This window comes from Lethenteron reissneri, chromosome 28 (genome assembly GCF_015708825.2).
Source record: "Lethenteron reissneri isolate LAM-NWPU_2019-01 chromosome 28, ASM1570882v1, whole genome shotgun sequence".
NCBI classification, from domain to species: domain Eukaryota; kingdom Metazoa; phylum Chordata; class Hyperoartia; order Petromyzontiformes; family Petromyzontidae; genus Lethenteron; species Lethenteron reissneri.
Window position 1 is genome coordinate 3112085 of NC_083806.1, and position 22332 is coordinate 3134416.

The 22332-nt window shown below is 55.9% G+C and overlaps 2 protein-coding genes across 4 annotated transcripts in view; one reads left to right on the forward strand and one right to left on the reverse strand.

Moving 5' to 3' along the window:
- On the forward strand, window positions 1-17069 carry ADGRD1 (adhesion G protein-coupled receptor D1). Its single transcript, XM_061561758.1, has 26 exons — window positions 1-464; window positions 681-741; window positions 2740-2841; window positions 3112-3210; window positions 5522-5659; window positions 6481-6729; window positions 7764-8033; window positions 8411-8478; window positions 9045-9233; window positions 9870-9929; window positions 10229-10349; window positions 10827-10934; window positions 11180-11255; window positions 11398-11539; window positions 11720-11781; window positions 12065-12191; window positions 13403-13506; window positions 13857-13968; window positions 14092-14245; window positions 14565-14631; window positions 14749-14815; window positions 14928-15019; window positions 15110-15236; window positions 15390-15431; window positions 15536-15622; window positions 16947-17069. Exons 1-26 carry the CDS (start codon window positions 402-404, stop codon window positions 17052-17054), a joined length of 2895 nt encoding a protein of 964 aa, XP_061417742.1. The 5' UTR covers window positions 1-401; the 3' UTR covers window positions 17055-17069.
- LOC133348778 (uncharacterized) overlaps window positions 15888-22332 on the reverse strand; it is a 12846-nt gene continuing 6401 nt past the window's right edge. Inside the window, exons 8-18 of one of the 3 annotated variants that reach the window (XM_061561767.1) lie at window positions 22020-22094; window positions 21104-21243; window positions 20775-20928; window positions 20309-20390; window positions 19908-19997; window positions 19635-19725; window positions 19052-19141; window positions 18719-18744; window positions 18565-18623; window positions 18405-18481; window positions 15888-18224 (exon numbers count right to left, since the gene is read on the reverse strand). In XM_061561767.1, coding sequence (XP_061417751.1) covers window positions 18099-18224; window positions 18405-18481; window positions 18565-18623; window positions 18719-18744; window positions 19052-19141; window positions 19635-19725; window positions 19908-19997; window positions 20309-20390; window positions 20775-20928; window positions 21104-21243; window positions 22020-22094 — 1010 coding nt within the window. In that variant the 3' untranslated portion in view covers window positions 15888-18098. Of the gene's footprint in view, window positions 18225-18404; window positions 18482-18564; window positions 18624-18718; window positions 18745-19051; window positions 19142-19634; window positions 19726-19745; window positions 19842-19877; window positions 19998-20308; window positions 20391-20774; window positions 20929-21103; window positions 21244-22019; window positions 22095-22332 lie in introns of those variants that run through there. The other 2 variants (XM_061561766.1, XM_061561768.1) reach the window with 2 other exon arrangements.

Genomic DNA, 22332 nt, shown 5'->3' on the forward strand with positions numbered 1-22332 from the left:
CTCCTCGTCCTCGTCATACTCCACGGGCCGGACCTGCTGCGGCGCGAGACGCACGGAGCGGAGAGAGCGAATTCTGGACTCTGCGGGACATGGGCTGAGCGTGGAGGTCGTGGAGAGGTACGACCTCGTGCCTGGATGAAGCGTCAATCTCGACGTCGCGACTGAACTGGACTCCTGGACTCTGAGTCTCCTCTGAACCTGGTCTCCTGGTCGTCTCCGACTCCGGTATTCAGGTCTCCTTTAGTTTTTCGTATTCTGGATCGTGGTTCTCAAGTTTCTCGTCATTATCCTGCTACTCCTTCATCTCCTGGTGTCTGATAATACCCTCGTCTCCTGCCGTCTGGATCCTTAAAATCCCGGCCTCTCATCTCCTTGCCCCTGGATCCGCGACCCCGGCAGCAATGGTCCCCGCCTGGAGCTGGCGGGTCCTGGCGCTGCTGCTGCTGCTCGTCAGCTGCACCGCGGTAAGACTCTCTCGCGACTCCACCGCGCGGGGACACCGGGGGGGGGGGGGGAGTTGGTGTCTGCCTCGTGAGCGGCACGGAGAGGCGAGTCACGTGTCCGTGCGTGTGCGTGCGTGTCCGTGCGTGTCCGTGCGTGCGTGTGCGTGCGTGTCCGTGCGTGTCCGTGCGTGCGTGTGCGTGCGTGTCCGTGCGTGTCCGTGCGTGCGCTTGGTGCAGACCCGGCGAGCAGAGGGGACCCCGCCACGAGAAGAGGGGACCTTGGATGAGGCGGATATCTGTGAGTCCGAGTCGCCTCCATCATATTGACCTTTGTTCACCCAGGGAAGCCTCTCTTTCAGATAGGGGGGGGGGGCAACCCCTCCAGCAATGAAAAATGAAAGAGGAGTTAGTAAGGACTTGTTGTCGCTTGATTTGTATTCGACGCGTGTGCGGCGATGGCGCAGCCATCGATCGAGGGTCGAATTCGAACCGCGTTGTGTGATCGGCATCGCGCTCGCTGAAGGTGTTGATGCCTTCAGGGAAGTCGTGTACTGTGTAGACGCAACTGCGCACAATTCTGTGGGTCACTTATAACTGCTTTGCCGTTACTTATTGCCAATTATGGACTCAGACTATTGTCCTATCATCTCATATAGTCGCTGGCACGTAATAATATGCTACACAGTGGCAGTGGGGGTCGCAAAATGCCGTTTTTTAACTAATAAACCCCAACGATTCGATCGAAATTAGGGATTTCGATCTGAACATTGGGGGGGGCATGTGCCACCCCCCCCCCCCCCCCCCACTGTACTCTTGAGGCTCAGGGAGGTTTCCCTGCGACGTGGGATGTCTGGCTTCGTGTACGAGGAACCAAAAGACCCGGAGAATACCCAGACACCGTATCTAGGGGGGGGGGGGGGTCTCCCATAGATCCACACAGATAGATTTAATAATCCATTGCTGTACTATCATGTGGCGACCTCGCAACCCACGTGGTAGTCCCAGGCAGTCTCCTACTCCAGCATTAGCCGGGCTGTCCTGCTTGGCTTCCCAGGTCAGATAGGATGAGGCGGGCACGGCTGTGGGCTTCAGTTCAAGGGGAATCGGTCAAACTTGACCAGTGGAGCAGAAACCTCCTGGACACGGAGTCTCGATAATCGCTTGAGCCATCAGCGAATCGATCACGCGAGCGGCGCCGCAGTCAGCGGTTTCACGCGCTGCGTTATCAGCCCGGCGAGACGACGCGAGCTGGATTTCTGTACGCGGCTAACGTCAGTGGTGATAGCATCAGAACTGTCTCTTGAGTCTCCCCGCATCACCAACCGGCGCTGACCACCGTGGTGAAGTATGGCCTCCATCCAGCAGTGGATTGTGTCGCATTGTGTTCAACCAGCACACTGCAGGTCCCAACTCACTCACCCACCCACTCACCCACCCACCCACTCACCCACCCACCCACCCACTCACCCACCCACTCACCCACTCACCCACCCACCCACTCACCCACCCACCCACTCACCCACCCACTCACTCAACCACCCACTCACCCACCCACCCACTCACCCACCCACCCACTCACCCACCCACCCACCCACTCACCCACCCACCCACCCACTCACCCACCCACTCACCCACTCACCCACCCACCCACTCACCCACCCACCCACTCACCCACCCACTCACTCAACCACCCACTCACCCACCCACCCACTCACCCACCCACCACACTGCAGGTCACAACTCATCCACCCACTCACCTAACCACTCACCCACCCACCCACACACCCCATCACCCGCTCACCACACTGCAAGTCACAACGATTTTCTTTCTGAATCTTCCCTCGCACTGCTCCACTACGGAGTCCCACCCTCGTCTCTCCTGGATTATGAAGTCGTCCTTGACGTTAACCGCGGCGTTGAGAATTCATCGATTCCGATGGTCATCAAATTCTCGGGTTTGTCCGTAAATTGGTCCGCACGATCCCGGCAGCCGCTAGAGGCGCCTCCATTCCCAGCGGTTGATGGAATCCCCCGAATGCGGCCGGGGAAGAGAGAGGAGGAGGCGGAGGAGGAGGAGAGAGAGTCAAGGAGCGGGGTCGATCGTGAGACGTGGCGAAGGCTTGGGGAGCCCTTCATCCTGTGCCCGGGTCTCCCCCTGTCCCCCTGTCACATGTCCCCCTGTCCACCTGTCACATGTCCCCTTGTCCCCCTGTCACATGTCCCCTTGTCCACCTGTCACGTGTCCACCTGTCCCCCTGTCACGTGTCCCCTTGTCCCCCTGTCACGTGTCTCCCAGGGCCCGGACTGTCTCTGGTCTACTCCGCCTCCCGCTATTGGCCTCTGGGCCGCGTGCCCGGGCTCCTGGAGGCGCCGGGACCACGTGACCCCACGGAGCAAGGTGAGCCCCGCCCCCTCACGCGGAGACACGGGGGGGGGGGCACGGGGGGTGACAGGGGGGGGCACGGGGGGTGACAGGGGGGGGGCACGGAGACACGGGGGGGGGGAGACACGGGGGGGGGGGCACGGAGACACGGGGGGGGGGACATGGGGGGCTTGGTGACACGGAGACACGGGGGTTTGGGGACAAATGTCTCAAGGAGACACGGGGAGACACGCGGGGGGGCGAGACGGGTGTGTGAGGGTGCGCGTGGTGGCTGCGTCTCCACAGCCGAGGTGACCCCCTCGTCTCGTCTCGTGGAGCTCAACACCACGGCGGAGACGGCCGCCAACGGCTCCACCCGCTACTCCAGCCTGGAGGCCACCGTGGGTAGGGCCCAAGCACCCACACAGCGTACACGCGAGTATCATGATGATGATGCTGATGATGGCAATGATGCCGATGCTGATGATGTACAGTGAGGGAAACAAGTATTTGATCCCCTGCTGATGTTGAACGTTTGCCCACTGACGAATAAATGATCAGTCTATAATTTTAATGGTAGGTTTATTTGAACAGTGAGAGACAGAATAACAACAATATCTAGAAAAGCGCATGTCAAAAATGTTATAAATTTATTTTCATTTAATGAGGGAAATAAGTATTTGACCCCCTCTCAATCAGAAAGATTTCTGGCTCCCAGGTGTCTTTTATACAGGTAACTAGCTGAGATTAGGAGCACACTCTTAAAGGGAGTGCTCCTAATCTCAGCTTGTTACCTGTATTAAAAACACCTGTTCACAGAAGCAATCAATCAATCAGATTCCAAACTCTCCACCATGGCCAAGACCAAAGAGCTCTCCAAGGATGTCAGGGACAAGATTGTAGACCTACACCAGGCTGGAGTGGACTACAAGACCATCGCCAAGCAGCTTGGTGGGAACGTGACAACAGTTGGTGCGATTATTCGCAAATGGAAGAAACACAAAAGAACTGTCAATCTCCCTCGGCCTGGGGCTCCATGCAAGATCTCACCTCGTGAAGTTGCAATGATCATGAGAACGGTGAGGAATCAGCCCAGAACTACACGGGAGGATCTTCTCAATGCAGCTGGGACCATTGTCACCAAGAAAACAGTTGGTAACACACTACGCCGTGAAGAACTGAAATCCTGCAGCGCCTGCAAGGTCCTCCTGCTCAATAAAGCACATATACATGCCCGTCTGAAGTGTTGTGGTCAGATGAGACCAAAATGGAGCTCTTTGGCATCAACTCAACTCGCCGTGTTTGGAGGAAGAATGCTGCCTATGACCCCAAGAACACCATCCCCACCATCAAACATGGAGGTGGAAACATTATGCTTTGGGGGTGTTTTTCTGCTAAGGGGACAGGACAACTTCACCGCATCAAAGGGACGATGGACGGGGCCATGTACCGTCAAATCTTGGGTGAGAACCTCCTTCCCTCAGCCAGGGCATTGAAAATGGGTCGTGGATGGGTATTCCAGCGTGACAATGACCCAAAACACACGGCCAAGGCAACAAAGAAGTGGCTCAAGAAGAAGCACATTAAGGTCCTGGAGTGGTCTAGCCAGTCTCCAGACCTTAATCCCATAGAAAATCTGTGGAGGGAGCTGAAGGTTCGAGTTTCCAAACGTCAGCCTCGAAACCTTAATGACTTGGAGAAGATCTGCAAAGAGGAGTGGGACAAAATCCCTCCTGAGATGTGTGCAAACCTGGTGGCCAACTACAAGAAACGTCTGACCTCTGTGATTGCTAACAAGGGTTTTGCCACCAAGTACTAAGTCATGTTTTGCAGAGGGGTCAAATACTTATTTCCCTCATTAAAATGCAAATCAATTTATAACATTTGTGACATGCGTTTTTCTGAATTTTGTTGTTATTCTGTCTCTCACTGTTCAAATAAACCTACCATTAAAATTATAGACTGATCATTTCTTTGTCAGTGGGCAAACGTACAAAATCAGCAGGGGATCAAATACTTTTTTCCCTCACTGTAGCTGATGATGGCAATGATAATTTCTGCTGCTGGAGATGATGCCGCTGATGATGATGGTAGTGATGATGATGCTGATGTAGCTGATGATAACAATGATGTTTCTGCTGCTGATGATGATGCCATTGATGATGATGCCAGTGATGATGCCGCTGATGATGATGCTGATGAAGTTGATGATGACAATGATTTTTCTGCTGCTGATGTTGCTGATGCGGATGATGCTGATGATGATGCCGCTGATGCTGATGATGCCGCTGATGCTGATGATGATGATGCTGATGATGAAGCTGATGATGACAATGTTTTTGCTGCTGATGATGATGCCGCTGCTGATGATGCCGCTGATGCTCATGATGCTGATGCCGCTGATGCTGATGATGCTGCTGTATCTGACGATCCCCAGAGCTGGTGGACTGGCCCGAGGGCCGCGGGGTGCTGCTGCTGATGATGATACCGCTGATGATGATACCGCTGATAATGATGCCGCTGATGATGATACCGCTGATGATGATGCCGCTGATATGATGATGCCGCTGACGCGGATGATGATGCTGCTGATGATGACAATGATGTTTCTGCTGCTGATGATGATGATGCTGATGATGCTGCTGATGATGATGCTGATGATGCTGATGATGCCGCTGATGCTGATGATGATGCTGATGTATCTGACGATCCCCAGAGCTGGTGGACTGGCCCGAGGGCCGTGGGGTGCTGCTGCTGCTGCGTGGGAGCGGCTCCGCCACCGCGCTGCTGCCGCACGCGGCGCGGGAGGCGCGGGAGTCGTGCGTCAGCCAGCCGGCACTCTGCTCGCCACGAGGTGGTGACGGTGGTGTCGTGGTGGTGGTGTAGTGGTAGCGTAGTGGTGTAGTGGTGGTGTAGTGGTGGTGTAGTGGTGGTGGTGGTGATGTAGTGATGGTGGTGGTGATGTAGTGATGGTGATGTAGTGATGGAGGTGGTGGTGATTGTGGTGGTGATGATGTAGTGATGGTGGTGGTGTAGTGATGGTGGTGGTGATGTAGTGATGGTGGTGATGATGTAGTGATGGTGGTGATGATGTAGTGATGGTGGTGGTGATGTAGTGATGGTGGTGGTGATGTAGTGATGGTGGTGGTGATGATGTAGTGATGGTGGTGGTGTAGTGGTGGTGGTGGTGATGTAGTGATGGTGGTGGTGATGTAGTGATGGTGATGTAGTGATGGAGGTGGTGGTGATTGTGGTGGTGATGATGTAGTGATGGTGGTGGTGTAGTGATGGTGGTGGTGATGTAGTGATGGTGGTGATGATGTAGTGATGGTGGTGATGATGTAGTGATGGTGGTGGTGATGTAGTGATGGTGGTGGTGATGTAGTGATGGTGGTGGTGATGATGTAGTGATGGTGGTGATGATGTAGTAATGGTGGTGGTGATGTAGTGATGGTGGTGGTGATGATGTAGTGATGGAGGCAGTGATGTTGTGATGGTGGTGATGGTGGTGGTGATGATGATGTAGTGATGGTGGTGGTGATGTAGTGATGGTGGTGATGATGATGATGTTGTGATGGTGGTGATGATGTAATGATGGTGATGTATTGCGTGTGGTGTTAGCGATGTCGTCGTGTGATGCCCCCGTGCCCTTGTGACCCCCGTGTCCCCACGCAGGCGTCACGTTGTCTCTCTTCTGGAAGAGGACAGAGCGTGGCTCCCATGCAGCGCAGCTCTCCTCCTCCTCCTCCGCTTCTTCCTCCTCCTCCTCCACCGCCTCCTCCACCTCCTCCTCCTCGTCCTTCCCGAGCCGCAGGCCGCCCTCCCCGAGCGGCTTCTCGATCAGCGTGGACCCCGAGCGCGGCTCCGCGGAGATCCTCACGTTCGTGGCCGCGTGGAGGTGGCAGGCCGAGGCACGAGGCCCCGGTGAGTGGGGGGCCGTGGGGGTGAGGATAGTGAGGATGGTGAGCGTGGCGATGGCGCCGTTTTAAAAGGGGTTTGATGACGGTGCCGGAACGCCGAGAGGGACCACCCTCGGTGCGTCCGGTGCATTCACTGCTGCACAATGCCGCGCCGCGTCACCAGGAGGATTTCTCCACAATCTGGCCGACGCCTGATGAAGCTCGTTGAACTGCTGGTGGCACTGCTGGTGGCACTGCTGGTGGCACTGCTGGTGGAGGTGGTGATTGAACTGCTGGTGGCACTGCTGGTGGAGGTGGTGGTGGTGATGGCACTGCTGGTGGCACTGCTGGTGGTGGTGGTGATTGAACTGCTGGTGGCACTGCTTGTGGAGGTGGTGGTGGTGGTGGCACTGCTGGTGGCACTGCTGGTGAAGGTGGTGGTGGTGATGGCACTGCTGGTGGCACTGCTGGTGGTGGTGCTAGGGGTGGTGCACAGCATCACGAGTGAAGCCCCGACACTCCCCGCACGCTCCCCACAGGCGCCGTGTGGTCCCACCTGCTCTTCACGTGGAGCCGGGTGAGGATGGTGAGGATGGTGAGCGTGGCGATGGCGCCGTTTTAAAAGGGGTTTGATGACGGTGCCGGAACGCCGAGAGGGACCACCCTCGGTGCGTCCGGTGCATTCACTGCTGCACAATGCCGCGCCGCGTCACCAGGAGGATTTCTCCACAATCTGGCCGACGCCTGATGAAGCTCGTTGAACTGCTGGTGGCACTGCTGGTGGCACTGCTGGTGGAGGTGGTGATTGAACTGCTGGTGGCACTGCTGGTGGAGGTGGTGGTGGTGATGGCACTGCTGGTGGCACTGCTGGTGGTGGTGGTGATTGAACTGCTGGTGGCACTGCTTGTGGAGGTGGTGGTGGTGGTGGCACTGCTGGTGGCACTGCTGGTGAAGGTGGTGGTGGTGATGGCACTGCTGGTGGCACTGCTGGTGGTGGTGCTAGGGGTGGTGCACAGCATCACGAGTGAAGCCCCGACACTCCCCGCACGCTCCCCACAGGCGCCGTGTGGTCCCACCTGCTCTTCACGTGGAGCCGGGGCTCGGGCCTGCGGGTGTTCGTCAATGGGACCCCCTCGGCCTGGGACCCCCGCGGGGCCCCCTGCAGGGGGCGGTACGGGGCGAGCCCTGGGGGAGGGCTCGTCCTGGCGGCCGGGAGTCCCCCCTCCCCGCTGGGGGCGCCGGCGGGAGACGTCGCGTTTGACGAGGTGATCGTGTGGGAGAGGAGGCTCACAGCACGCGAGGTCCGGCTGTACTTCACCGCGGCGACTGGTGAGAGCATGGGGCTGTGCGTGAGTGGGTGGGTGGGTGGGTCAGTGGGTGGGTGAGTGGGTGGGTGGGTGGGGAGGTGAGTGGGTGGGTGGGTGGGGAGGTGAGTGAGTGGATGGATGAGTGGGTGGATGGATAAGTGGGTGGGTGGGGAGATGAGTGGGTGGGTGAGGAGGTGAGTGAGTGGATGGGTGAGTGGGTGAGGAGATGAGTGGGTGGGTGGGGAGGTGAGTGAGTGCATGAGCGAGTGGGTGAGTGTACGAGCACATGACTCTTGTCTGTGCAGCTGTGTGCGCGAGTGCACTGAGTATCTGTGGGTGGGTCTCTGTGGGGGGGGGGGGTGGGCCGTTGTGACTTTGCCCCGGGTTTCGCTGCCGCAGGAGCGGACGCGTCTCTCGCCGCGAAGCCCGGAGCGACGCTCCCCACCGCGGAGCCCGGCGGCCGAACGGTGAGTCGGCCAGCGCCGGCCAGCCTCACCGACCCGGCACCGCGCGGGGATCCCACTCGCACCTCGTGCACAGCACACCGACACATCTCCCTCGAGTCCCGCTTACACCGTGCCGAGCGTTTCACTCCAACCCCACTCAAATCTCTACAAAAACCCTGCACGTAAACCTCATTTTACACGTCACTCAAATGGCAGTCTACCCGCGCTTGAAGCTTATTAAACCAAACCTGACATCTCAATTCGGCCCCACTTGAAGCTGAATGAATCCGCACTTAAACCCATTGTAGATGCCTCTTGAGCCCCCGCTCTAAGTGTCACTGGAGCGAGCCACGCCGCCGTCACTCTGCGAGTCTCGCGTCAGCTGTTCGCTGGCCGGGCACGTGCCTGGCTTAGTGGGGTTGCACGGGGGGGGGGCGGTCACTGAGCTCACGGTCAGAGGTCACGGCCGTACACCGAAGCACTCGGGCAGCGTTCGCCCGGCACCGATGTTGACGTCTCCGTAACTTAATTCTACACTGGGAGTCAAGGTCCCCGTCTGACTTCTGCTAATGCTGATGTTTCCACAGTCGCCTCCGGGGGCATCTCGGGGTCTCCCCGGTGGTTCGGGGCAGCTCAGCCAGGAGGGGACAGCTGCACGGTTGGGGTCGGGGCGGGCCCCAGGGGCCGGCAGGGATCTGGGGCACTTGGGAGCCCTGGTGCCCAATCTCCCGGACGCTCACGCCATCAGCCCTGACGTGGCGCGTAACCTCACCCAGGTGAGCACCGCTGTCCTCCAGTGCCCCGCGTGTCCCCGCTGATTGCCTCGTGTCCCCTTGTCTCTCCATATTCCCCTGTGTCCCTGTGTCTCCATTTCCCTGTACCCCTATGTCTCCTTGTCCTAAGGGGCCATCCATAAATGACGTGGCGCGATTTTGGACGATTTTTGACCCCCCCCTCTCCGTCACACGGAGTCACAAAAAGTCAGACCCCCCCTCAAATATGACGTCACAAATCTCTGCCCCTCCCCCAAAAAAAAAAACATGCTTCAAATCGCTTTAAACTATTGTCATTGTAGTGCGTATGTAATGTGGCGCTGCACTCTGATGTTGTAGGAGAAAACATTTATTAAAAAGTCTTTAATTAAGTAGAACGTGTTGTCTATATTTATATAAAGTTGCGCATTTTGATGTGATGTCACATTTCTCAAACCCCCCCCCCCTTCGTCACACATCGTCGCAAATGTCTGACCCCCCTCCCAGGTGTGTGACGTCATTTATGGACGGCCCCGAATGTCTCCATGTCCCCATCTCCCTATGTCCCCATGTCCACAAGCCCGGTATCCCTGCAGCTCTGTGTCCACACGCCCCTATAACCCCGTGTCCACCTGCCCTGTGACCCCGTGTGGCCTGCAGAGTTTCCTGGGCTCGGTGGAGGACGTCCTCCTTTCACCCGTGATGGCGCAGTTCTCACAGGTAACCCGCTCCGAGGGGAAGTAGTGGGGGGGTGTATGGTGTGGTTAACTGCGATGTGGAGAGCGTGGTGTGATGAGCTGTGGTGAGTGTGGAGGGATGAGTCGGGGCGGCGTGTGAGCCGGAGTCCCCGTCGGGTGGAGCTGATGGAGTCGCCGCGACACCGGGCGCCACGTGGTGCCGTTTCCACGGCGATGATGATCGAGCAGCGTTGAGAGTTGAGGTCTCTGCCGGCCAGAGCCAAAGCAGTGCCCCGCCCCCCTCGTGTTCGCGTGACGACCCCGTGAACTCACGACCCCCAGGCCGGCTCGGTGGTGAGCGGGCTGCTGCTCACGGTGGATGAGGCGACGAGTCGCGTGGCCTCGCGACTCGGCTCCTCCTCGGGCGGCCCCATCACGATCCGCGGGCGCACCGACTCCGCCGGTACCGCGCCACCCGGCACGCGCAGCACCCAGCGGACCCCCTCCTCTCCCTCCTCCTTCATCATCACATCACCTCCACTCCACCTCCTCTCTCTTCAGCGCGTTCCCTCATTCGCCTACGTAAATGTAGCAGGACCCTCCTGCAAAACAAGTGTTGTGACCAAGAGAGCGAGGCTGTGCCGGGTGGCACTGCTTTATAACTGTGGCTCACGGTAGAGTTGCGGCACGTGGTGTGAAGCAGCCCAGTGAATGAACCCGAGCGGTGTACAGCACCGACTGCGATTGTTGTTCACGCAGCGCTTTGCTGCGAGTGAAACTTTCTGCTTCGTGAGTTCAACAGTGCCACTCACCACGGACTCCCATTGTTACGAAGCGGGCCTCTCGTCACCGCTCTCACCGGGACATTCGTGAGAGGTCACGATGTGTTTGGCGTGACCTCGGGTTGACCTCGACGTAACCCTGCTCCCCTCTGCTACAGACTTTGCTCTCGTCAAGGTCCCCGGCGCGTGGCACCTGCACGAGTACCGCTTCCCGGCGCACGGCGCCAGCTACATCTTCATCCCCGGCACCGCCTTCCCCGCACGCGGTCAGTTCACGGCGGGGTCACGGTGGGGTCACGGCGAGGTCACGGCGGGGTCACGTTAGCGCTGGGGTTGAGCAAGGATGACCGACCCCATTGCCTATTTCCCAACTGCCGACTGAAAACGCCACACTCGCATCCCACTGACCACACACACATCCCACTCTCCGCTGCACTCGCCCGATATTCACCTCTGTACCTCCTCCGCTCACCCACGCCCCCCCCCCCCCCACTCGCCCCCACCTGTGCAGAGGAGCTCACCATCGTGGGGCTGCTCTACCACTCGGTGCACCGGTTCTACCGACGCATCTCTCCCTCCCAAACCAGGTGCGGCGCAGTGGGGGGAGGGCGGTGGTAGTGGGGGGTGCTGGTGGGGGGGTCAGAGATATCTGACTCGTTGATTAAGAACTTCCAGCGTCATCACTGTTGCTGTCCCTCCCCCGCCTCGCTCCTTCCCCCGGTGGGGCAGGGTGTCGGGTGCCCTCCAGGAGGACACCCACCGACTGGAGGTGGTGAGTCGCATCATCTCCCTCAAGACCCAGCCGCCCCCGCGCCTCTCCTCCTCGCTCTCCGGCTCCCCACTCGTCACCGTCGTGCTCCTGCACGAGCGCGTGAGACTCCCTGCACCGTGACACCGACTCCCTGCACCGAGACTCCCTGCACTAGGACACGTGTGGCACGTTCCCATCGAGTGACGCGAGCGCACGCAGCGTGCGTTCCCAGGCTCGTGCACCCCCTGTGCATCCCCTGTGTTCACCACGTGCTGCCCCTGTGCTGCACCTGTGCTGCAGGAGATGGACGCCTCTAACAGCTCGCTACGTGTGCAGCTGTGGTGCGCGTTCCTCGACTTTAGGTGCGTATGCCCCCTGGATGCACCAACCACATGCACCGCACACACACACCGCACACGCCAACTACACACACACCACACGACGTACACACACCCCACAGCATACACAAACCACACCCCAACGAACACACCGACCGCACACAGCAGTCACAGTATCCAACAGCACACCCCATATCCAGCAAGCGTACTTGATGCTAATTTACCGCTCTATCGGCAATGCTGCGTCCACACTGTTGCTGTCTCCACGGACTGATCATGTATCTGCGTCGCCGTATCTGCACTGCAGCTTGGAGCCCCAGGGCGTCTGGTCCAACGCCGGCTGCGCCAGGACCCAGGGCAACGGCTCCTTCTCCGTGTGCAAGTGCACGCACCTCACCAACTTCGCCATCCTCATGCAGGTCACGCCGCTCCAGGTGATGCGCACGCTCCCGTCACAGGAACGGGGAGTGGCCTCAATAATTTGAGCGCAGCCCCCCCCCCCCCCCCCCGGAGAAACGTGCTCACGAGTTTTCTTTGGACGGGACATATTGCAGCAAAACAAATTGTTTGCAGGAGGTTTCAGTGCTCGTGTTTTGCCGTGTTTGGTTGGGGGGCTACGTTTTGGTCTCGTGTTACCTGGGGAATGAGACTTTAGACGCTACATTCGCGATTAAATGAGTAAAAACTGTGTTTTTGCATACAAATTGCGGTTTTAATGGGTTGCTTTAACCCGTTTTACCAATAAACCCCATGTTTGTGCCTGAAACCAGCATAAATGGGGACCCTAATGCAACAGCGACCCCTAGTGGTAACATCTGCAAAACAATCCCCCAAAATCTTCGTTTCCATACGCTGCTGTTTCCTCACCACCCTCTCCTCGTTACTCGGCCTCCTTCACCATCTGTCATCACGTACGCCGAAAATAATTACAAAAACGGACTTGAGGGGACTCGAACACACAACTTCCTAAACTCAAGAGGCAGGCGACCTGTGGCTCACGCCAGCAGTGCCGGCTGCAGGCTGGGGGAATGCTCCGGTGATTATATCGTCGCCTCACGGTCACGTTTTAGTGACTGGTATCCGTAGAGGAGTGAACAAACACAAATCCTGCGAACTCATGGCACGTGTTTCCTCGTGAGAATTTAAAATTAAAATAATTCATTAAAATCACAAAATGCACGCACACACACGCTCCACTCAACTACGAGAGGGCTTGGATTGCTCATTGCGGGCTGTGGTAGATAAGAATGATGCTCAAGTTCGGCTCCTGGTTAAGTCACATCCCAGGAGTAATATATACCAAGCCACCAGGACGCTGAGCAAAGTGTCCAGCGGCTGAGTGGGGAGTGTGTGGGTTTGCATAATCCCGAATTTTCTTGAATATTTGTACACCGCTAAGTATAAAAAATGTTTTAGTGCAATTAAAATCCACGTGGATTTGAACGTAGGTTGTTGAACTCACAAACCAACACACCCCCGACTCAGCCACCGGTGGCCTGGGATGGGTGTCGCGAGCCGTGGGTTTTATGACCGAAACTCAGGCGCTTACTGGGACGTTAACTTGACCTGTGCCTTAAACAGGGCTCGAACCTATGCGGCCACGGTAGGCGTCACGTGACCGGGCAGGCTGTGTGTGTGTTCCCAGCTGTCGGAGCACCACCAGCGAGCCCTCTCCACCATCAGCTACGTAGGCTGCGCCATCTCGATCACCTGCCTGTGCATCACCCTCATCACCTTCGCCATCCTCTCGTGAGTGATGCCCCCGGCTCCCCAGCCCTCCCTGCAGCTTCTCCCTCTCACCAGACTCTCACCTGCACCACTCACTCGCACACTCGCCTCCGTCACACTCGCCTCCGTCACACTCGCCTCCGTCACACTCGCCTCCCTCACACTCCCCTCCGTCACGATCATCTCCATCACACTCGCCTCCATCACACTCACCTCCATCCCTCCATCACACTCGCATCCATCACACTCGCCTCCATCACACTCACCTCCATCACACTCCTCTCCATCACACTCCCCTCCATCACGATCATCTCCACCACATTCACCTGCACCACATTCGCCTTCACACGATGCCTGTGGGTGTCCCACAGGTCAGTGAGCACCATCAGAAACCAGCGCTACCTCATCCACGCCAACCTGTCGCTCGCCATTCTGCTGGCGCAGGTCTTCCTGCTCATCAGCGGCCACTTCTCTCCCGGCACCGTGAGGCACACTGCACCCTGCACCTGCTCTGCACCAAAACCGGCTGGACAACACACACTCTTGATCCCTCATCTTGATCCCTGCCCTGATCCCCCTCACCGTGACCCCGTTCCCTGGCCGCAGTTGGGCTGTAAGGTGCTGTCGGTGCTGCTGCACTTCCTCTACCTGAGTGCGTTTGCGTGGATGCTGGTGGAGGGGCTGCACCTGTACAGCATGGTCGTCAAGGTGTTCGGCTCTGAGGACAGCAGCCAGGCTCTCTACTACGGCATCGGTTGGGGTGAGCTTACAACAACGATGACGTGACTCGCGTTTATACCGCGCCGCAACGATACTATGAATTTCAGAGTATAGCCCGGGGAATCCCCGAACAGGAGCTGTCCCTGTGCGGCACACGGTTGGCCCTCGCAAATGAGACTATCCTGGTGTCTTGAGTTCTGCCCTGGGTAGAAAAATAGACTTGAAGCAGATATACAAGCAAAATTTCCAACTGGGAGGTCGATGTCCGTATGTCTGCACACGCACAAGAGTGGTTCGCCACGCGCAGACCACGATGATCGCACGCGTCCTCTCTCTCCGTGGCTGTGTGCGGGGAGCAGGGGCCCCTCTAATTATCAGCATCGTCTCCGTGTCGTCGGCGCTGGGCAGCTACGGCGAGGAGAGCAAGTGAGCGCATCATCTGTGTGCCGGTGTGGTGGTTGAGCAGCAAGCTTCACCGTGGTTGATTGGCTTCAGGGCGTAGGTTTGTCCCCACAGCCCCTCACTGTCTCCTCTACCCCGCAGCTGTTGGTTATCCATCACGGGCGGCGCCATCTGGGCCTTCGTGGCGCCCGCGCTGTGTGTGATCGCGGTGAGTGCCGCCACTTCTCGGTCCCCCGTTGGGGAGTTTTATCCATACCGCGACGCACGCCGATGTCACAGAGGTTCGCAGTGACGCGGTCTCTGTGCGCTTTGTGGCGCAGGTGAACATCGTGATCCTGGTGACGGTGACGCGAATCATCACTCGCATTAGTGCCGAGAATTACAGGATGCACGGCGACCTCAACTCCTTCAGGTGAGCGGGCGGGGGAGAGGGCACGGCGTGCCAGGAAGCGGGCGAGGGCCATGGCCGCGGGGTCTTGGGTAACCGGGCCTCTGTCTCCAGGCTCACGGTGAAGGCTGTCGCGGTGCTGCTGCCCATCCTCGGCATCTCGTGGCTCTTCGGCGTGCTCGCCGTCAACGAGAGCACCGTCCTCTTCCAGTACCTCTTCGCCATCTTCAACTCGCTGCAGGTACTCGCACTGTGAACCCCTCGCGCATCTGACGACCGGGAGATGTTCTCCGACACTCCCGGTTCCTTCACGTGGCCTCTCCATACCGACCTCACGCGCGGCCAATTTCTAGCCTTCGTTTGCCGTTGACCTGTGATCTCTCTCTCTCCGCAGGGTGGATTCATCTTTCTCTTCCACTGCCTGCTCAACTCCGAGGTAAGCCCCCCCCCCCCCCCCTCCGAGGCATCGCACGCACCGCTGGGAACGAGGCGTTGAGGCGGAGGTGAAGGAGGAACCGTTCGTTTCTGTGTCTCGGCCAGGTGCGAGCGGCCTTCAAGCACAAGACCAAGGTGTGGACGCTGAACAGCAGCACGGGGAGGCCGATCCGGCCCCTCAACTCCGACGTGGTGAGTGCGGCGCTGTCGCAGCGCCGTAGCACCTGAAGCCTTTCCCTTTACTTGCACACGGTTTGGAACATTGCCACCGTTCAGTTGCTTTGCAACATTTTGTTGTAGTAGTGCGATAAATCTTCGACTATCTTCAGCAGCCAGAAGATTAGACGTGTACATGTTAGTCGGTCTCTTTTCACACAAGGGTGGTAGTTTATCCGGTTTCTCTTGATTGAAAACACCAATATGTTGTCTTGAAAAAATTAAAAAATAAACTACGCTCTCAAACTTTCCATGAATGTTTATTATTCTCAGTTTGTATACACGTATTGCTCTGAGTTATACAATAACGGGGATAGTGCCAGATGATGATCAGACGACAAACAGCACGGACGTGCTTTTTTTCTTGAAACGTTTATACATTTTCCATTTCATAATTTTAAATTAGTAGCTAACAACAATTAATTGAAACATTGTCTACTTCATAACGAATGAGACTGGGCATGTTAACGGGGTGAGGAAGAGGCCAGCATCGTTGTGACTCGCACCCCAAAGCTGTGGAGTGGGGCCAGCACTGCAGACCATACAAGGCAGGGCCGCCCAGGGCTGCCCCTCGGGGTGTGTGTGTGTGTGCGCGTGCGCCCGCCTCGCCTCGCTTAAACCCAAAATGAGCACGTGGTGCAGTGTGCCGGACTGGCATCGAATAGAGAACATCGCTGGATGGAGATAAATGTAATGAGAAATTTAGACTTAAAACTTTCGTGACTGTAGGAATTCATATTTTTGGTTCTTTCGGTAAAGTTACTTAGATAGAAAACAAAACACCTGAAGAAGACCCCTTGTGTTGCGATCGAAACGTCGTGGGTTTTTTGCTTTTAATTTCGATTTTTGTTTTCTATCTACGTGACTTTACCGAAAGAACCAAGAATATGGAATGAGAAAGTTCTAGAGAAGGTTTGGGAGGAGAACAGTCCTATGAGAACAGTCCAGAAATGGCAAAAGAGAGTGGGGAAGGCAGATGTGAAAACTTGATGAAGAAAGTTCTGGAAGGGTGTTGTGAAAGAGACCAAGAGGCAGAAATATAAATATGTTGCTGGAATTCTTCAAGGCAGAGAGGGGGTCATACAGTGAATGAAGAAGCTCAAGATCAAACAGGATGGAGGGAGTGCGAGCCAAAGACGTGCCATCGGGCACAGGACGAGTGAGAAAATGTGCAGCGTGGTCAAGATCAGCACTCGAGAGCCCAAGTCATCGAGACGCGTTGCTGACCTTGACAGCGATTGCCCACCACCTTTCACGAGGATAATTTGGCTAGCGTGTGGCTGCACGTTTGTATTTACAGCTGAATGGAAACCGCACGGGAATCCCCAACACCAAGCTCAACATGACGGAGAAGAGCAGCCAGCTGCTGCACAACACGGACAACCGCACCGACCCCGCACAGCCGTGACGACACTGGCGGTGCCTCGTGCTCCGCCGGTGGACAGGGTGGTGGAAGAGACACTGGGCCGCGTGTGACCGAGTGCAGGATCAGGTCTCCCGTCTCCACCATTGGCCACGCCTGGCGACGGCGTTAATCATGACGCGGAGGAAAGAGCTCCGTTCCCCTGAGGCCGAAATCACGCCGCAGCGCGACTTCACGCCTCTGCGACACCGCGTGAACGTGCCCCCCTCTAATTAAACGTCTGTGCATCAACACAAAATGCACAGAATCATATTGGTCAACGTAATTCTGTTAGGCTATCCCTATTATACTCGGCGTTTTATATTATGTTTACGTAGTTTAGCAAAGCGTTTTGAATTACTGCGATGCAAAGCGAAAGTGCAAATAATTAAGGAATTGTTTCGTATGACGCGGTGAGTCTGTACCAGGTAGTAGTATTTGTTTTTGTTTCCAGCCTGCACGCACACGATCCCATGCTTTAATCCCACGCGCAGCGCTGCTGACGTTGCCGTGTGATGCGTGAAAATGTGTGTCTGGAACACACCACGCTTGCACGTAAACCTGACAATGTAAGCAAAATGAAGCAGATGAAACCCGCACGTGTCCTTGGCAAGGCGTGTCCGGTCAGTGTCCGGTTGAGTAAGGGCCGCAAGGTCGTTAAAGCAGAGCGAGGCGTCCGGGTATTACCCTGGTCAGCGTGGTGTCCGGCGTGCGGAGAGACCTCCGCCCACTTCTAACCCAAACTCAAAACAGGAAGTTAGCGAGACTCCGGATGAGAATGCAGGCAGGGCAGACAGCGCTGAGTGCTTTTACAGATTCCACACTCGGAATCTGTAAAAGCTCTCAGGCTGTGGGCCGATTGAAGTGACAAAGCTAAGTAAAGTTGTTAACAATTTTAAACATGTTGACTTATTACAAATCAAAGCCAAGAACCCCTAGCGAAGATTAAGGAGGCTCCAAATGGATCCGGTGTGCTGTGATGCCAATCGTTTTTCGAACCGTGGTTAGCTTTGTGGTTAAAGAGGTGGCTAGCACCGTGTTGCGCTCTCACTATGCTGTGCCGGTGCGGTTGCCTCGCTTGTCATGCCCGTGCCGGGTGCTTGTGGCTGCCCCTGGCTGGCTCCCGGGGTCGCCATCTGCCAGCGTGTCCAGCCTCCTGTCTGTTGCCGTGTGCCACTGCAGCGGGGAGGAGGAGGTGGTGTCACGCTCGGCACAGCGCGACGTCGCTCGCGCCAGCTCCACTCACGCCGAACAGCTGGACTGCGGTAGCTGCATCACAAGCCCAGTAATATAACAGACAAGTGTATGATTCTTCTATAAAATATCAACTCGTGGTGCAGTGCATCCGCTGCTCACCTGGGTGGCCATGCCGTGGGAGTTCTGGGGCAACCGGGGCAACGCCGTCCTGTCACTCCCGCTCCAGCCGTTGGCCGCTACGGTAGAAAAACAGTGGTGTGGCCGGGCTCAGCAGACACGCGGAATAACACGCGACGACGACAACATCACAGCCACTCACCGCGTGGGAAGGGGTCCGGCCCCGTGCTCCCCCATGGAGACAGCGACGGAGGGAGAGACCTGGCAAAGGTCAAACGGCAAAGTCACCGGATTGACACGAGCAGCTGCGGACTAACAAGTCCAAACGATTCCTGTGAGTGCGAAGTGCTCCTTACCTGTCAGGGTAGTAGCCGTTCAGAGGCTGTCAGAGAGAGGAAACACCGCTTAGTGGGCGAACTCTTACGGTGGCCACTTTACAACCGCACGCGTTAAGCTGCCAAGAACAATGGGGCCTGGCATCGTGATGATAAACACAGATGCATCTAAAAAATACTGCCGCTGCCAATCAACTGGTTTGTGGTGCCAGGAGGTGCTGTTAAGTGTGTGGACGTAACCACATATGGCAGCACGAGTGTGGGGATAGGGGTGATATTAGGTATAGCGTTGGCGCTATTTATCCGATCCAGTAGTGTTTCTCTTACTACAGCACCATGTCCCGCAGGTCTCACCTGCCGGCGCTGCAGCCGCTCCATCTCCCCACGAAGACGTCCCATCTGCTCCTCGGCCTCCCGTAGCATCTTGTAGCGAGCGTGTCGCTCCTGTCAAGATGACCACACAGCGCTGCATTTAACCGCACTTTACAACGAATCACAGCCAGAGATTCCATTGGCCTGGCTGTGAGGACCATGACAAAATCTGTTGAACCATATATCACCAAATCATTCTGAATGTGCTCAATCTCATTGCATCTCAAGCTAAGCAGGAGATGGAAGCACAGTAGTGGGTCACCCTGCATATTCCATGAGTTAAATCCGCGGATTGAATCTGTGCGGCACTTTTGAGTGTTTCACCCTCGTACGCGTGGGTGTTTGCCGTACACTCCGGTTTTTCGCAAGCCAAACATTCAACACAATTAGCCAAACATCCCAATTGCAGGGCCCTCATGAAAAAGAGCCTTAAGCCTCAGCGAGTTTTTCATGGGGATATAATGGCATTATTGATTATTATTATTATTCTGCACTCTGGTACAATCCATATGCGTGGGTCTACAGTAGTGGAGACGCGACCGTGGGTAGCGACGTGCTGCCCCACCTGTGCCAGCTGCTCCTCCAGGCTCTGCCTCTGCTCCCACTCCATCCTCTGACTGTCCTCCATCAGCCTCTGCACCCTCCCGTCCTCATGCCTGACACACAGGCCCCCACGCGTGTTTGTGTCAACAGACACACAACGGTCTCCCCAGCTCACAGTTAAGAGGCAATCGCTACACGGCGATAAACAACGAGTCGCACACACTCTGACCTTAACCCACACTCTGACCTTAACCCACACTCTGACCTTAACCCACACTCTGACCTTAACCCTGACCTCCTGCTGCGGTCCCGGAGGTCGCCTCTCCTCCAGTCACCGGGCAACCGCTCCGCCTGCCACTCAACTCGCTCAGCTCCGAGCGGCTGCCTGCAGCAACAACATGGGCGACAACACAGGGGTTTCCTGTCCAGTTATAATTCAACTCAACCTACACAGCCGATTGGCTCTTAAGAATGAGTTATGTGTGCACTTGCCTCTGATATTCGTGTAACTCGTATAAGGAGACCTCTGTCTCCACAGGCAAATCAGCCAATCAGCTTGGAAGGTCCTGCCCGATAGACTCCCAACATGCTGCCACATTACTTGGTACCATCGAGCCCTACAGCGTTGTGGGGTATCAACATTTGAAAGTCGCGCAACGTATCGGCAATAGCTGCCCCCACAGTGGGCGTTGTTACCTGGCCTTGTGCGTTGCGTCTGCTTGCTCCGTCAAGGGCTCCACGGCAGCCAGCCGCATCCACAGCGAAGGGACGTCCATGGCTGTACAGAAAACAGGATTTGTGATTTGACTAGAGAATCAGAATCTTTATTTATCTCACAGTCTCGGTGGAGCTGTTATTCTGAAAGCACATGGTTATTGTACTTGGTTGGCATCGAATGTGACTCTTGTTCAATTCTCTGTGGAACAGTTTCTACACGTGTGATAAGTGGCGATGATTTAAAAACACATAAATAATGTGTATTGCTGAATATTTGTGGTCTGAGATCAAATTTTTTTTAGTTGGAAGAGCTTAGATAAGGCCAAACTGTAGACAACAACCATGTAATGCTGCATCATTCGATTAGACGTTGCCTGATGTGGATGCGTACCTCCTGGCATGAGTGAGTGCATGAGTGAGTGCGTGCATGTGGAGTGACGCTCACAGTATGCGGGGTCGAGCTCCAGCAGCTCATCGACGTTCCACTTGTTGAGGTCTCGAGACAGCTGGTCATAGAAGTGCTTGACGATGGTGACCTGGAAGTCGTGGACGGTGAGGCTGGGACCGTTAGTATGCAGTGTGTCCATCATGCGGCTGGGCTAGAGCACAGGACGTACACACGCGCACACACACACACACACGCGCACACACGTCCGCAGCGAGGGGGGCGGTGCTCACACGGGGCTCCACGCTCGATCCTGAATTGCAGGCGTCCGCCCCCGCTTGCCTGAAGGCCGCTGGGTTTGTTAGCGGTGCGAGTCGCTCTGCACTCACGTTGTCGCAAGTCAACAGCTGGTCGCGTAGCAGCAGCAGGAGGCACAGGCAAAAGGCCGGCAGGCAGTCGTAGGCCGGCTGCTCTAGGCCCAGGATGTACTGGTCCCACACATAGAGCAGCACCTCCAGCTGCAGGAAGCCTGGCTCGCGTCACGCCCCGTCATGTACCACGCGTCACGTACCACACGCATCCCACAGCATGTGTGCGCGTTCGTGCCATGACCCTCTTACAGCACACTCCTACTCTGCCACCGTACCCCAAGGCTACACAGCAGCAAGCCCTCTAAGCCATAATGCATTTGGGAATCTTTAGGGCAATCACTACTGGCATTGGTTGTCATATTCTATATTGTAACACAATAATTTGGCCAAAACTGGACAGATCTTATCCTTGCTCTCCAGAGTGTTCAATGGAGGTGCAAACTTCCCATCAGAATCACAGAGAGAGGTCACGTGACTATCCAAAAGGTAGAGTCTGTCGAATCATAAACACACTTTTCAACAAACTGATTTCATTAGCTAACACTAAACCACAGCCTTATCAAGTTCCCATAGTTGCTATTAGTCAAAGCACTGGTGGTGACAACTGCCACCAATGATTGCCAGAATATTTCCCTAGCTCACAATGGCTTTCACATGATCAGTGGACAAGAGAAAACAATTATAACTGGTTTCTCCAGATGGTTGCATCTTGAAAACCAATATTCAACAATTTATGTATTTATGCTGAAGATCTTTCACACAATACGTGCTAATCGGAGGTGCCAACCATGCTAACAATGCGACCAGCGCATGGAAAACATGACATAGCACCCTTGAAGCGAATGCTGGAAAACTCAGATGAAAAGTAAACGCTGGATTTAGTGAAACTCTTAATGCTCCAACCGAATGATGATTGCTGTGAGTGCATACCCACCCACAAATAGGACCCTAACCACGGGTTGCAGCAACGCCACCAGGCCAATCATCACAGCTTCCTTGGGATTTTCTCCTGGCAGAACACAACAGAAACCCACAGCAGGCAAGAAATAAATACAATTCCTAACAACAGTACCGGCAAAGATAAAGCTACATGCATGCTGCCCTGCAAATGCTACTAAAATGAATGTGAATGTTCAAGTGTAAAGTGTATTTTGTTTAGCAAGGTGAAAGCTCAAGAGACCAGAGTCTCAATTGCAAGAGTGACCTGGGACATTACTCTGCCAGGAGGGGGAAATTATTGCTCTGTA

What these genes read in the sequence shown, in the direction of transcription:
- ADGRD1 (XM_061561758.1), top strand. Translation starts at nt 402, where the DNA reads ATGGTCCCCGCCTGGAGCTGGCGGGTCCTGGCGCTGCTGCTGCTGCTC. An exon ending in CAGCCTGGAGGCCACCGTGG is followed by an intron (nt 3,211 to 5,521) that starts GTAGGGCCCAAG and finishes GACGATCCCCAG; the next exon opens with AGCTGGTGGACTGGCCCGAG. An exon ending in ACTGCCTGCTCAACTCCGAG is followed by an intron (nt 15,432 to 15,535) that starts GTAAGCCCCCCC and finishes TGTCTCGGCCAG; the next exon opens with GTGCGAGCGGCCTTCAAGCA.